General features: G+C 34.2%; 1 protein-coding gene across 4 annotated transcripts; it reads right to left on the reverse strand.

Annotated features, from left to right (window-relative positions):
• Positions 1–8,063: 8,063 nt before the first annotated feature.
• LOC107796774 (uncharacterized) lies at positions 8,064–14,934 on the reverse strand. Of its 4 annotated transcripts, XM_075242003.1 has the most exons (12): positions 14,800–14,906; positions 14,655–14,706; positions 14,450–14,575; positions 12,914–13,486; positions 11,139–12,518; positions 10,729–11,053; positions 10,324–10,585; positions 10,014–10,230; positions 9,367–9,728; positions 8,944–9,090; positions 8,483–8,673; positions 8,064–8,358 (listed from the first exon to the last, which is right to left on the reverse strand). In XM_075242003.1, exons 3-11 carry the CDS (start codon positions 14,564–14,566, stop codon positions 8,562–8,564), a joined length of 3,495 nt encoding a protein of 1,164 aa, XP_075098104.1. In that variant the 5' UTR covers positions 14,567–14,575; positions 14,655–14,706; positions 14,800–14,906; the 3' UTR covers positions 8,064–8,358; positions 8,483–8,561. The 4 variants fall into 4 exon arrangements, with proteins under 4 accessions (XP_075098104.1, XP_075098106.1, XP_075098103.1 ...); XM_075242005.1 differs by having other exon boundaries at positions 8,483–8,670; positions 14,655–14,934; XM_075242002.1 differs by having other exon boundaries at positions 14,655–14,934.
• Positions 14,935–15,966: the final 1,032 nt, after the last annotated feature.

Below are 15,966 nucleotides of genomic sequence, written 5' to 3' on the forward strand. Positions count from 1 at the left end.
TGTATTTGATTCTCATGGTTTCACAATGTGTTGTTACTATTGTTGTCGGCGTTGTTGTTTGACATGGTGACGCCTAATAGATAAGATGTAGTTTAAAAGGAAAGATTATCAGATTCCCGGTAACGGAACCAATTTGTTTAACCAAAAATCTGAGTCTTTGGTCAAAGCTAAAAAGAAATTTGGGTTACTGATAATCAGGAGACAAAAATAAAATACTTTTGAGAACGATGGTAAAGAAGCAAATAGATGTATAGTTCAATAAATTCTCAATAGTATTCCGTGTCCTTACAAATGATGATACTTCTTCCTTTTATAGATAATTCTAGGTAAAGGAATGAAGCCTCAGCTTTAATGATATAATCATGAGTAATAAATGATATTAAATAAGCCGTTATACAATCATTCCTATTAAATACCGACTTCGTAACGTATCAAGTATTTAATAATGAATTTGGACTCCTTTCTGTCACCCGATCTTTGCTTTCAATGCCTTCTATCTGTTGGCTGTAGATAATTTAAATTGGTACGAGACTCGTATCTATACGTTGTCTCGTGCCTATTTAAATTCTTCTTCCCGTGGCTGTTTCCATCCGTGCCTCTTAGTCAATTGCTGCGCTTTGACCATTTAACTAATCCACGTGTCATGCCACATCATCTTTTAATATAAACTCAGTTTTTTCCCAATACACTTACCTGAAAATCGATCATTAATTGCTGATAATCATGCCGATGACACAAAACAAATTGCAAAAAAACCCATTATAACAACAAATACTAAGCCTCAATACCGAACAAGCTGGGGTCTCATCAGAACCCATATACATTTTTGAAATTATGGGTTCAATTTTTTTGAAATATTGGTAATTTTTAACATGTATATCTGTAACCCATATGAAAACAAAATGTTGGGTTGCATGCTACATCCACCACTGCAACAAGTTAAAATACACTGATCGCATACCATAGCATAAAGAAATCCGACCATAATTGGTTTGGTTTGGTTTTAACTAAAAAGTGTCAAATCGAAACCAAACCAACCCGACATTACATGTATACAAGTTTTAAAATATTTTATACTTAAAAATAATTATTGTAATGTAATTTATAAATATAATTTAAACTCTTTAATAATTATCTCTTTTAATGTATTATTTCAAGTTTGGGCTTAGAACTTTTGAATGGTCAAATATGTTTTATAGCCCATAAAAGTTAGTAACCCAAATAAAGCCCAAAGCAAAATCAAATTAATACTAATGCTAACAAAAAAAAATTCAATTCAATACTAGAAATGACAATACTATTGGATATTTATTTTTTAGTTTTGCATTGATTTAGATAGTGGAAATGCATAACTCACTTTTAATATTGTTTAGTCATGTAATTAATACTTAGTACTTATTAGTCGTACTTATTTTAACATGGCTTAGTACTCTTAGGTTATGTTTATTTTTATTATAACTTATAATTAGCAATATTTATCTTATGGGATTTGTTGAGTATTTTAGTATAATCATGACTCGTCTCACTTTATTTTATATTATTTTATTGGGTAACATCTTATATAGTTTTATCTTACTAGGACCTAAAAAATATTAGAGAACAAATTATAAATTTTATGCTATGAAGATTTTGTCGGAAAAAAACCCCGAAAAAACCAAGAAAACCGAAAAATCCGAAAAAAATCGTGATTGAAAAAGCCGGTTTTTGTTGGTTTGGTTTGGTTTTATAAATTTAAAAATCCGAGATAATTGATTTGGTTTGGTGATGGAAAAATCCGAACCCACCTGGCTTATGTACAACCCAGGCTGATGTATGAGACTATTGTTTCTTGAACTTCTTTTAGTCCAAAAAATAGCATTTTGCCCATAGTATAAGGTATGTGAAAGAGAAGTTTTTTATATGAACTTGAAAGTACCTATGACTAAACAATTACTGATAGTTTAAATTATATAGAGGGTGTTTGGATTGACTTTTAAACTGGTCAAATCTGCTTTTAAGCTCTTTTTAGCTTTTTTCAGTGTTCGACAAAGTCAAAAAAAATGCTTAAAATAAGTTTAAAACGGCTTAAAACAAGCCTAAAGCAAGAAGCTAAGCAACCCCAACTTATTACTTTTTGACTTAAAAGCTATTTTTGCTGAAAATTAAAGCCATTATTTTAAGCTAATCCAAACGAGCTCGTAATCCTATTTCTCTACGCATATAATTTTACAGCTTGATTCATTAGTTGAATGAAAGGAAGATTCCATTAAAAAAAGAAAATTTTATTGAACTTGACATGCAGAAACTGTTGAGAAATAACACTGTTGGAATGCAGAGGGTAATTTAGTCATTACACATTGAGTTAGTTAAGGAGGTTAAATAGTTGTTAAGATCATCTTAGTTAATTAAGCTCGTTAGTTAGATTATATAAATAATTCATTGTAACACATTGGAGATCAGATTATTGAGATAATAAAATCTAATTCATTCTATTTGATCTCTCTCTCTCTCTCTCGTCACTTCCAGTCCTCTTCTTCCTCATCTCTGCTTATTGTCTTCTTTATACTCTTCTTCTTGTTATATACAAGTGTCACTTAGTTAAGAAAGATTTTAGTTGACTGGGATTGAAAATTATTCAATTTTGCAAAGATCTATGTGTGTTGCTCTGTTGGGTAGAAATAAATTAGGCCTAGTAGATGGAACATGCAAGAAAGAAGTTTTTCCAATAACAATGTGGAATCATTGGGAACGTGTTAATGCAATAGTTTTGTCTTGGATTATGAATTCTGTGTCTAAAGGACTGTTAGGAGGAATCATGTATGCCTCTAGTGCTCAAGTAGTGAGGGATGATCTTTTTGAGAGGTTTAACAAAATTGATGGCACACGATCTTTTAATCTTCATAGAGAAATTGCAAATCTAAGCCTAGGAACATAATCTGTTTCCGTGTATTTCTCCAAACTTAAGGATATGTGGGAAGAGTTTAAAGCATTAGTGCCTTTACCAGGGTGTGATTGTCCTAAGTCTAGAGATTTTGTTGTGTATCTGCAAAAACTGAAACTATATTAGTTTTTGATGGGGTTAAATGAGTCATATTCTCAGGCTAGGGGTCAGATTCTTATGAGAAGTCCACTCCCAACATTCAATCAAGCTTATGCTATAATTGTTAGTGATGAAAGCCAAAAATCAATGGCTGCAAATGCTGAAATTCTAGGTTCAAATCCAAGTACAAATGCAGGAATGTTTGATACTACTCTATATACAAGAACTACTAGGAAATTCAAGAAAAACTATAATTTGTTCTATGATTAGTGCAAGTTTAAAGGTCATAGTAAGGAGAACTGCTACAAACTGGTAGGATATCTTCCTGATTTTAAGACAAAGGGGAGAAAAAGTACTGGAAATAATATTGTTGCTTATAGTGTGATTTCTGATCAATTGGGATACAATGAAACAAATGAGAACAATTCTGTGAATGGAAATGAAAGAAAATCTGCAGATCAAATGGGTGCTAACAGTACTAGTTTGAATCGGTTAGGGAATCTGGGTACATGCACTCTTAGTGGAGAACAATATGATCAAATCCTACAGCTACTCAATAAAATGCCTGCTGTCAGTTCAGAAGAAAATTCTTCAGCAAATGTAGCAGGTATATGTAATGCCTTAATAGCTACTACTTCGGCAAAATGGATAATCGACACTGGTGCTACTAATCACATGGTAGCAGATATAAATTTGATAGACAGTTCTACTGTCAAGCAAACTCAGTGTCCTAAGAAAGTGTATATGCCAAATGGTGATCTAGCTTATATTACACATACTGGCACTAGTAGGTTATCAAACAGTATATCAGTGCCAAATGTGTTTCATATTTAAATACAACTTGCTCTCTGTTGCTAAACTAACAAAGAAATTACAGTGCTCAGCCACTTTCTTTCCTGATTTCTATATTTTTCAGGAACTCTTCACTGGGAAAATGAAGGGGATTGGTAGAGAAAATTGTGGATTATACATTTTTGAGTGCTCATACAGCATAAGGAAAGAAGATGTTATGTTGGCTGCCAGAAGTGAAGATATTCAATCAAGTTCAAATATAGTAGATGTAGATTTATGGTACAAAAGATTTGGCCATGTCTCTACTAAAATTCTGAATAAAATCATTCATGTAAAGATAGATATAATATCTAGCAAGTTAAATAAGTGCACAATCTGTCCATGTGCAAAACAAACAAGGATTCCATTTCCTACAAGTAGAATAAAAACAACTGAGTGTTTTGCTTTAGTTCATGTGGATTTATGGGGTCCTTATAGGATTGTCACTCATGATGGAAATAAGTACTTCTTAACAATAGTGGATGATTTCTCCAGAATGTCTTGGGTGTTTTTGCTTAAGTTGAAATCAGATGACTGTACTGTTCTACAACATTTCTTTACCTATATAAAAACTCAGTATGATAAGAATGTAAGAGTTATAAGAACTGACAATGGAACTGAGTTTCTAAACTCTGCCTGTAGTAATCTATTTCAAACTCTAGGGATTGTTCATCAAAGAACTTGTGCTTATACTCCCCAACAAAGTGGGGTAGCAGAAAGAAAGCACAGGCATATCCTAAAGGTCACAAGAGCCATAAGGTTTCAAGCTGACATACTAATTAAATTTTGGGAAAAATGTGTTCTAGCAGCTGTATATCTTATAAATAGAGTTCGAAGTTCTGTGATTAACAATCAAACTCCTTATGAAAGGCTACATCACAGGCAACCTACATATCATACATTTAAAGGTCATTGGTTGTATGTGGTATGCTAAAGTTATAAATCAAGATGATAAATTGATGACTAGAACAAAACTAGCAGTTCACATAGGCTATTCAGAAGTTCAAAAAGGATATGTGTTATATGATCTAACAGAGAAAGTGTTTTTTGTTAACAGGGATGTGATTTTTAAAGAAGATGTATTCCCATTCAAATATCAAAAGACAAGCAGTCAACCTATATTTGTAAATCAACTACCAGTTGAACAACAACATAGCTAGTATTTAGAAGCTCAACAAAGGCAAACTCCAAGTTATTCGAAACATCAAGATCAACTTAGAATAAATGAAAGTAACCTAGAAAGCTCATATTCTCCTACTAATACAGATATGTAAATACTAGTTGATCCAATGGATTATATATATCAGGCATATGATGATGTTTCACTAGAACTGTAACAACATAGAGTTGATAGCTTACTACCAAATGCAGTGTATCAAATAAATGATCAGACACAAAGTCTTCCCATTATGAATGCAGGACAACCAGAATACAGAAGATCTAGTAGAGATAAACATCCTCCAATTTGGATGAAAGACTTTGTATCTCTAAATGTTCATCAGGATATTCCATATGCTATTTCAAGGTACATTTACTATGATCAACTTTCTTCTACATATCAAGCTTACATAGCAGCAACTTCTGTAGAGACAGAACCCTCATCTTATGCAGAAGTTACTAAAGATCTTAGATGGATTGAGGCAATGAAAACTGAAATAGATGTTTTGCAAACAAACCATACTTGGGACATTGTATCATTACCTGAAGGGAAAGTACCTATTGGATGTAAATGGATATACAAAATCAAATACAAATCAACAGGAGAAATTAAGAGATTTAAGGCAAGACTAGTTGCAAAGGGATATAGCCAAAAGGAAGGTATTGACTATCAAGAAACTTTCTCTCCTTTAGTTAAGGTGAAAACAGTTAGGACAGTCCTAGTTATTGCTGCTGTAAAAAACTGGAACATACACCAAATGGATGTCTACAATGCTTTTCTTTAAGGTGACTTGTATGATGAAATCTACATGGAACTACCACAAGGATTTAAGAGTCAGGGGGAGAATAAACCTGTGCAGACTCATTAAATCCATATATGGCCTGAAGCAAGCCCCTAGACAGTGGAATGCAAAGCTAACTGAAGCACTTTTGAATAATCAGTTTCAACAAAGTCAATTTGATCATTCCTTGTTCATCAGAAGAACATCAGAAGGAATTATTATTGTATTAGTCTATGTAGATGATATATTAATAACATGGGATAGCCTAAAACTGATAGTTGAAACAAAAATTGTACTACATCAAACATTCAAAATGAAAGATCTAGGAGACTTGAAGTATTTTCTGGGCATAGAGTTTGCTAGATACAAACAAGGTATACTAATGCATCAAAGGAAGTATGCATTAGAACTTATATTAGAAGTTGGGTTGTCTGCTGCTAAACCTGTTGTCACTCCACTAGACACAAACATCAAACTGACAACAAAGGAATTTGATGATCACTGCAACAAGACAAAGAATTCAGGAAGTGAACAACTAGCAGATCAGAAGGCTTATCAAAGGTTAGTGGGAAAACTTCTCTACTTAACTATGACTAGACCTGATATATCATTCAGTGTTCAAACACTAAGTCAATTTCTTCAACAATCAAAAAGATCTCACATGGGGGCAGCATTAAGGGTTGTCAGGTATATAAAAAATCAACCAGGTCAAGGCTTCTTATTAAGCAACAACAACATATTGGCCTATTGTGATGCTGACTGGGCTGCATGCCCATATACTAGAAGATCTGTAGCTGGTTATCTTATCAAACTTGGCAATTCACTGGTCTCCTGGAAGTCTAAGAAGCAAACAACTGTATCTAGAAGCTCTGTTGAAGCTGAATACAGAAGTATTGCAGCTACTGTTGCTGAAATAGTTTGATTACAAGGTTTACTGAAAGAAATTGGAATAGAAATCAATCTTCCAATTGACATCTACAGTGATAGCAAGGCTGCTATACAGATTGCAGCTAATCCAGTATATCATGAACGTAATAAGCACATTGAGATAGAGTGTCACTTTATTAGAGAAAAAATCACACAAGGTTTGATAACTACTAAGTACATCAACATCAAAGATCAACGAGCAGATTTACTTACTAAGGGGCTATGTAAAGTTCAACACAACTATCTAAGTTCCAAGCTAGGAGTTTACAACATATTTACACTACCTAGCTTGAGGGAGAGTGTTGAGAAATAGCACTGTTAGAATACAGGGGGTAATTTAGTCATTACACACTGAGTTAGTTAAAGTTAGTTAAGGAGGTTAAATAGTTGTTAAGATCATCTTAGTTAGCTAAGCTAATTAGTTAGATCATATAAATAATTCATTGTAACACATTGGAGATCTGATTATTGAGATAATAAAATCTGATTCACTCTATTTGCTCTCTCTCTCTCTCTCAACTTCCAGTCCTCTTCTTCCTCATCTCTGCTTCCTCTTCTTTATCCTCTTCTTCTTGTTATATACAATTGTCACTTAGTTAAGAAAGATTTCAGAAACACTAAATAACATCTAACAATTATTTGTAGAAGAATTAAGTAGTCCCCTCAAGCTCTATTGTTTTCCTTGTGTCCTTATTTCCGTAAGTGTTTTCACTTCATTGGTGACTCATAGACAGAAGTGGAGCCGGAATTTGAAGTTTATGGAAGTCTGTTTAAGTTAGTGAGTTCTAAATTTAATAGTTTGCACATATTATATATCTTAAAACAAATATAGAGTTTTGATTAAAATTATTGTACTCGTAACCTGTGTTCTAGCTCCGCCCTTTGCACATAGATATTTACTTTTTCTAGGACTTAGGACCATTTTTGCTATGTCATGTTTCTTTGGTCCATTCCTTGCGTTAATATTTACTATGTCATAATTCTAGGAAGTATATTTTGATTTATGAACCTATGCACTTGTGGCACAAGAATATCATGACAACATGGAGATTAGATTGAGCCTCCAGAAAAGGAAGAGGCACAATCAACTATTCAAAAGCTAATCTCAGCCTTTTGGCCATTGTGGATATAAGAGGATATACAATAATGGGTTCGCGGATTCAGCAGAACCTAGTGATACGAGGTAGAACCCTTTTAACATGTGTGAAAAACAAGTATAGCTCAAGTTAAATTTACATTTCAACTTAGAATCCACAGGGTCTAAATTCTGGATTGCGAATGTGGGACATATGGTTATGAATACACATACTGTAAATTTTTCTAACAAATAAAAGAAGGTTTCAAATCTCAAACCACAAACATGCACTTGAAAAATATTACAAGGGGTTTTGATACTTGTGAAAGGAAAGGAGGTACATTTTGCAAACCATATATATAAACCATTGTTATATTTCCATTGAATATAACTTCAACAATGTAACCATTAATAATATCTGTACAGACTGTAGCTGTAAAACTCAACCAAACACGTAAGGATCAAACTTGACAGCAAAATGCGCCGATTCAAGAAGCATCAGTGTTGCAGTAAATGACATGATATGAAGGTACTAAATAATACCAAGATCCATCCCCATTTCCAAACTGCCAAAAACAGAATTTAATGTTCAGAAGTTTGTTGTATTGAGATCTGAAGTAATCTGTAGTTGAGCTTCAATGTATCATCCAAAAGATATTGACAAATACATAAACAAGTCTACCTCTATACCTGGTAGAACTGCCTGTATTTTTATTTCATTGTATCCTCTCTTGTGCAATTGTGTTTTAGATTGTAACTTTAAGGTCTCCTATTTGGACTTGTTGCGCATAAACCGTTCCATAAAATCTTCGGCGATTAGGTTTGGTTTTACTTCATGGAACAGTCCTACTTTCTTCATCTTGGACCTCTGAAAATTACTGCTAAAAATAAGTAGAGTTAGTAACTAGACTGATCTGATACCCAAAAAAGGAGTAGTTTTTTGGTTGCAGCACAAGACATAAACAGAAAAACAAGCGCATAGGCTATAGCACAAACTTCTGTTTTATATTTTTCATGCATTATTTCCCTTTTAGACAAAAAAAGGTTGCCAGATGGACAAAGCATCCTGCATTTACGCAGAGTATAGGGAAGGGCCGCACCCTAAGAGGTGTGATATAGACTTACTTTCTGAATGTACAACCAACACTTACTTGGAACTTCTTGAAGATCCTGCTTTATCCCTCAAACTCATAGCTGCCAGTTGACGTGCCAAGTTCTCGTCTCGATCACCATGAGCTGAGCTAGTTCTTGAGACAGCATTTCCATCGATTGGCCAATTCATTGGAAGTATTAAGTCTCTACAGAACAACAAGACTTGTAAAGTCGCCATTTAAATGGTATTTTTTGTACGGTTTTAGTTTATAATACACTGAAAGTGTAAAGAATTTTTATATTAGCGTTATAGCAGGTTGTATGCCTTATTTTCTAGCTAACTAGTTCCACTCATTATGACCAGTTACTTGCAGTTACTTATCTTTTAGATTACGTGATAATGTAAAAATTCCTTTATACTGTTAGTGCATAGAAGTTAAACAGCCGACAAGACAATTTAGATCAGAGTAGACATTTTGTACCGTTCAACATGCTTGCATTTGCAACGATTCATCAAATCCACTGTATAATTACCAAAATGGATGTCAATCTGCTTTGACAACTTTGGTATATGATAGCCTGGTAAAATGTCCCAGATCTTTAACACTTGAAAGTATGTAGAATTCTGCTCCAAAATATCTATGGTCCAAATCAATTTTAAGCGCTTGACACTATACACCTCCAACAGTACAGATGAATTCCCACCCTTGTTGCTGAGCATTCTGTTGTTTTCTGATTTACGCCAGCCATTTGAAAGCTTCGTCAAAAGGGAAATCACTTCTTTACTAATCTCCACATCCTTAATTCTGGCCATGGATTTTGAGAAATCTTCACTAAACAAAACCTGTTATTTTGTAACAGAAAACAGCCTGTTAGCTCTCCATTTGAAAACAAAACAAATGATTTAAGCTCTCAAGTCAAACAACTACCAAAACATAACACTTTTGTAAATTTTGGCCTACTTAACTAGCAAAATCCAAATATTAAAGATGTATACTTTGGCCATCAATGTTGAACAAACAAAATCAAAGATGGGAAAGCTGCTTCTTGACCATGAATTAAACAGGTGTTAGTAGTGAAAGAAAACTTAAAATTTCACCATATGCCAAATGAAGGCGAAGCAGCATACCTTCCACTTGGCTGCTATGAATATAGGGGAATCCGTTCTAAGTAATGTTTCTATTTGGTCAAGCTCAATGGTTGCGTTTGAAATTGCTTGACTTAATCTCTTGTCATGAGTAACATCAAAGTAACAACGTCTAGCCTTGGCGTCAAGGACTAAGTTTCTCCAAATGGAGCCACTGTTAACCAAAGTTGTGCCGTTCCCCAATATCCAAAGGCAGTATCTGCATAAGAAGCCAAGGAAACAATTATCTTCTTGCAGAAAGATGACAATAAATAAGAATAGCGAATACCAACCAGTGCTAGCAAATTAGTACCTTGCTCGAGTCAGTGCTACGTTTGCTCTCTGAAGATTAGAAAGGAAACCAACTGATCCACGTCCATTACAACGAACAGTGGAGATAATTATAACATCTTCTTCACCCCCTTGAAAACCATCAACAGAACGAACATTCACTGAGAAGTCACTCTTAACATCTGTGCTATATTTCTTGTCAAGAATTTGTTGAATAGCAAAAACTTGGGCCTTGTAAGGAGATATGCAGCCAACACGGACCTTTTGTTTCGAAGAGACAGATTCTGTAATCCAGGTAATAATATCAGGTTTGCCAAATCAATTGCCATGCAAACCAAGATACAATAGACAAGTGTATTGCCAAATCAAGTGCACAGTAAAATAATCTTAATCTGAGATTAAGTAAATGAAAGATAAAGTGTATTACCTTTATGAAGGTTGGCAACTATCTCAGCTACAACGAAAGCTTCTGCCATATTTCTCGTGCTGTGCTTGTCATCAATCTCCTCATTTCCGCTACTTACATTGATAAATGAATAGGAGCCAAAAATATCTCCTTCAAGAAATCTCTTCTCGTATTCTGCTGACTTCACATTAGGACCATCCATAATTTTCTTCTGATAAAACTCTCTATTTGGGAACAAACTTATTTTTGGATGCATCCTATATTGAACATTAAGAAGGTGCTTCTTGTGTCCTAAGATTACCAGCCTCTCAAATAAGCTTCTGCCGAATTCAGCCTTCTCACAGATCTGTATATAACAGATACTAGTTGTTAATGACATAAGATCAGCACAGTAATTTTAAAAACAAGCTGTGAAAAGATTAACTGATAACCTTGCTCTGAACCATTGCAGGCAATTGTTTCTCATCTCCGATGAGTATAGCATGGCGCAGACCTGGGAGTTGTAACGGAATAGTGGATTCACATTCTTTCAGCTGAGCGGCTTCATCAATTACCACCATCTCAAGTGGTGTCATTCCTTCTGTGTGCAATTTCGATGAGCTAGAAGCAGTGCAGAAAATCAAGCATGCGCCTTTCAGACAAAAACTTCTAATTTGGTAGTCATCGATAAAATTTGGAAGAGAGATACTCTCACTAAGAAATTTCAATACTTTAAGGCATTCCGTTTTGGTTGCATACAAATTAGCAAAACATCTCGCCTTACTCCTTGTAACAGTTCTGTGTGAAATATCTCTTAACCCTTTTGATGTTTCCACTGCAGCAAACAATGTTCCAAGAGTTTGAAGCATCTCAAGTACTCTGATCATTTCCTTAGCTACTTCTAGTGAAATGAAAGAAGTAGGTAGATGCGTGTACAAGCTCGTCAGACAAAATATTAACTGGTTCTGTATCCATTTGAATCTTTTGATAACAAACTCCTCAAATGTCCAAACACTGGTTTCTTTGTTGCTTGCCTCCCCTTCATTCTTGACCTTGTTCGCCTCGCCAGCAGCTCTCGAGTTGTTCCTCCTTTGAGAACTTTGTTTATCATTCTTCTTGTTCTCTTTTAATGTTTCAAGGACAAATTTTTTCAACAACTTACTCTTCCTATTTTTGTCTACTCCTCGATCATTGATATTGCCATCTTTTTCACTAGTAATCTTTCCTTTTTCTTCCTCTTCCTCGTCATCTGTATTTTGATTATCATCAGTGTCATGTTCCTTATCTTTTTGTTTTTCTAAGTACTTACGGTATTGCTCTTCAGGATCCTCGAGCAAACATATCATGGATTGTATACCAACTTTCCAACCATTATTCGGAGACAAACAGCTTGCAAGAGCATCAACACGGTTACTAAGAAACACATCAAACAAATCTTCATGATCATCGATCTTCATTCTTTCCCCATTACCAAATAAAACTATGTCTCCTAAACCATATGTATCATACTCCTGGCCGTCCTGTACATGTTGCATCAGCTTCTTTGTAACTCCCAAAACAGCAATGTTCGTAGGAGCACAAGTCAGAGTTCTGCATTTCATTTTTAACAGAACATAGAGTAAGGAGGCAACTGTTCTAGTCTTTCCAGTTCCCGGAGGACCCCAAATTAACTTAACCGTGTTCCTGTGACCACATTCTCTTGTTGCTACGCAACTTATAACAGCCTTTTGTTGAGCATTATCTAGCCCAAAGGTCCGAATGATCGCCCTTGTATTTGATATAGCATTAGTTTTAGTTTCTCTAAAGGGGCAAAGGGAGCAGTCTACTTCACCCTGCAAACAATTGAAATACACTAAACCTCAATAAATATATACTGGAAGCTAGATTAACTGTTTAATTTCACGTATAATCAGCAACAACAAACCCAGTATAATTCTACAAGTGAGGTCTGGCGAGGTTAATGTGTACACAGACCTTACCTCTACCTTGTGAAGGTAGAAAGGCTATTTCCGATACACCCTCGGCTCAAGGCACAGTGACAAGGAAGAAACCAACCATAACAACAAGGAATTTCACGTATAATCACTATAACAGTAAAGTCGAAAAACTACTTTGTCACATTAAACATTACTCACTATATTAAAGTCACAAACTATTTATTGTCACATTAAAGTAACAAAACTCTACTATGGACAAAGTTCAAGAGGGAAAGAAGAGGTTTACTTACAATATTTGCATCACTTGTCAGCACAGTCTTAATGATCTTCAGGTTTGCATTTTCTTTATCAGAATTCAAAGCTTTCCATATTCGGATATTTGTCGTCAAATTAGAAAGATACACAATAAAAAGCTTGTCTCCTTGTTCACCCTTTGCCCTGTCTGGTTTCTTAAACGAAATAGGCTGCGAAGAGAGGATAGGTACCCTATCCGAACCGTCGTCTTTCATTCCTTGAACTATGGCAATGAGATAAGATCTCTTAGGCCTGTTCAAATCCTCAATTCTTTTTGGTTTCACATCTGTTAGTGCAATAAGATCACCAACTTCAGGTTCATATTTTGATTCAGTTTTCGACTCGTTGTTCTCTCCCTCTGTAGCTCTTTTCAACAATATATTGTAATATAAACCTTTGGGAGGCTTAAAATCTTTTGATATTTTAACATCAAGAACCTCAAGAGCCGGGGCTCGTGAAACTGTGAACATGTTTGAGAGCAAATCAGCATGTGTTTCTTCAACAAGGGGAGTAATGAATGTCTTCATGTAATGATCAGTTGACAAGAACGTCTCTGGAATTTCTTTAACCTAACACATTGGAATTGAAAGTTAGGACACATAACTTGAAAATATAAAAATATTTCAAGATGGAAATAAATATCTGTCCTAACCAACATAAAAACAAGAGGAAGATAGAGCTGCATCTTGATATCATATCACCTAAACATAACTACTAGTAATCGTCCGTAGAAAGTGGTATTAGTAAAGAGACATATCGAGATTTAAATTTGATGGATTCAATCTTTAGGTTCTCATCACAAACCATTACTACAACAACTATTACTACTACGTCTTAGTCTCAAACAAGTTGGGGTCACCTGAACCCATTAAAACAACAACTACTATTATTACTACTACACTCAGTCTCAAACAAGTTAAGGTCTCATCAGAATCCATTACAATAATAACAACTACTACTATGCCTCGGTTCCAAACAAGTCGGTGTCTCATCAGAACCCATTACAGTAACAACTATCCCTAACAAGTTGGGGTCTCGCCAGAATCCATTACAACATCTACTACTACAACAATCAGTCCCAAACAAGTTGATGTCACATCAAAATCCATTACGACAACAACAACAACTATTACTATGTCTCAATCCCAAACAAGTTGAAGTCTCATCTGTTTAACCAAAAATCTGAGTCTTTGGTCAAAGCTAAAAAGAAATTCGGGTTACTGATAATCAATTATAACAACAACTACTAAGCCTCAATACCGAACAAGCTGGGGTCTCATCAGAACCCATATACATTTTTGAAATTATGGGTTCAATTTTTTTGAAATATTGGTAATTTTTAACATGTATATCTGTAACCCATATGAAAACAAAATGTTGGGTTGCATGCTACATCCACCACTGCAACAAGTTAAAATACACTGATCGCATACCATAGCATAAAACAGATTATACTATCGTTAAATACTACTAATCAAAAATACTTTTTAGGCATGCAAATGAACTAGATGAAAAATCCAATCGTTCAAAACCTTGTTTTTGTAAAGATCTCTGTTCAGCACGTCCCCTAGAGACCAAGAAAACACCAAATCTACCAATCCCGGAACTGTTTTCTCTGTTTTCTTCTTTGTAGTAGTAGTAGTTGCCATTTTAATTCCCTAATCATCAAAATAAACAAACATCAACTCAAAGTTACATGTAAGAACAAATGGAAGGAAAATAAAAAAAAGTTTTTACCTTGTCTTTCTTCTTTCTTCTGGGGTTTATTAGCTAAGAAAATTTTCCAGGTCTGTGATTTTATATGCAACTAAGTTAATACTACTGCTGCATTTCTGCACCAAAATGATGAAAGCAGAATAAGGAAAATGACAGAAAACTTTACGTAGCAGAGCTCCAATGAAATATGAGAATGGTTTCCTTGAAAAAGATTTCGTACAATCATACGAAGAAAAAGAGAAAGTGTTTGGAATAAAGAGACGAGACCCCAGCACCAAGGTTGACGAGGAGTCAATAACTTAAATGGAAGAAAAATAGAAACATGTACTATATATTTTGCTTACCCACATATTAAGGAAAGTAATAATAATAAAGTGTAAGTTATATTTGCTGTCAGTATAAAAATATTTTAAACCATGTAGGTTTCCTTAAAATGTGAAGTTAGAAGGTAAATTACGGGTTTGGCAGTAGCTTTAGTCCAAATTTGTACGGTCAAACTTTTCTATAACGGTCATCATTTGACTGTTACTACAACGCTCATTTCACTACGACGGCCAAGTTTTCATGGACCGTTAGTGTAAGGAATTTTTTATGCTATGAGTGTCGGGCGAAGTTAGAAAGTAAGGGTTTGGCAATAGCTTTAGTCCAAACCTGTACAGTCAAACTTATCTATAACAGATCATTTCACTATGGCGGTCAAGTTTTTATTGATACCAATTTTTATGCGATATTATAATATATGTCCTTTATACCATCACTTTGTTATAGCAACCAAAAAATATCGAAATAAATGAAGTTGTTATAGAGAGATTTGATTGTATTTATATTAAAGAATACACTAAAGATGCACAAAATTAAATACATAATCCAATTACCAACACTAAATATATTTATCCTAAAATTTAAAACTCATAATGTTCAAAATTTGGTTGTCCCGGCTTAAAATATGAATTTGTAATTTTAAAAATAAAATAGATTACATATTATTATGATAGGTAAAGGTGATTTGATATTGTAAAAGCTTATGTACTCTAACGTTGTAGTTAGCTTAAAAATATTGATAATATTATTCCATGTTGGTGTCAATATCATCAGTGTCTCATACTGTAGCAAAAGTAAAAGATTCCAAAGGCTAATATACGAAGGAAAAAGGAAGATGATGAGAAGTTATAAGGAAGACTTAGAATCGAAGTTAGGCCAAAGAAAAGAGGAAAAACTTACTTGGAATCTGAAATTAGTCCACGAGCAAATTACTAAAAAGAAATTACAAATAATTTTATTAAATAAATATTACTTAATAACTTAAACTAAATAGTAAAATTGTTAAAATATA

The sequence above is a fragment of the Nicotiana tabacum genome, chromosome 21, assembly GCF_000715075.1.
Source record: "Nicotiana tabacum cultivar K326 chromosome 21, ASM71507v2, whole genome shotgun sequence".
Classification (NCBI taxonomy): domain Eukaryota; kingdom Viridiplantae; phylum Streptophyta; class Magnoliopsida; order Solanales; family Solanaceae; genus Nicotiana; species Nicotiana tabacum.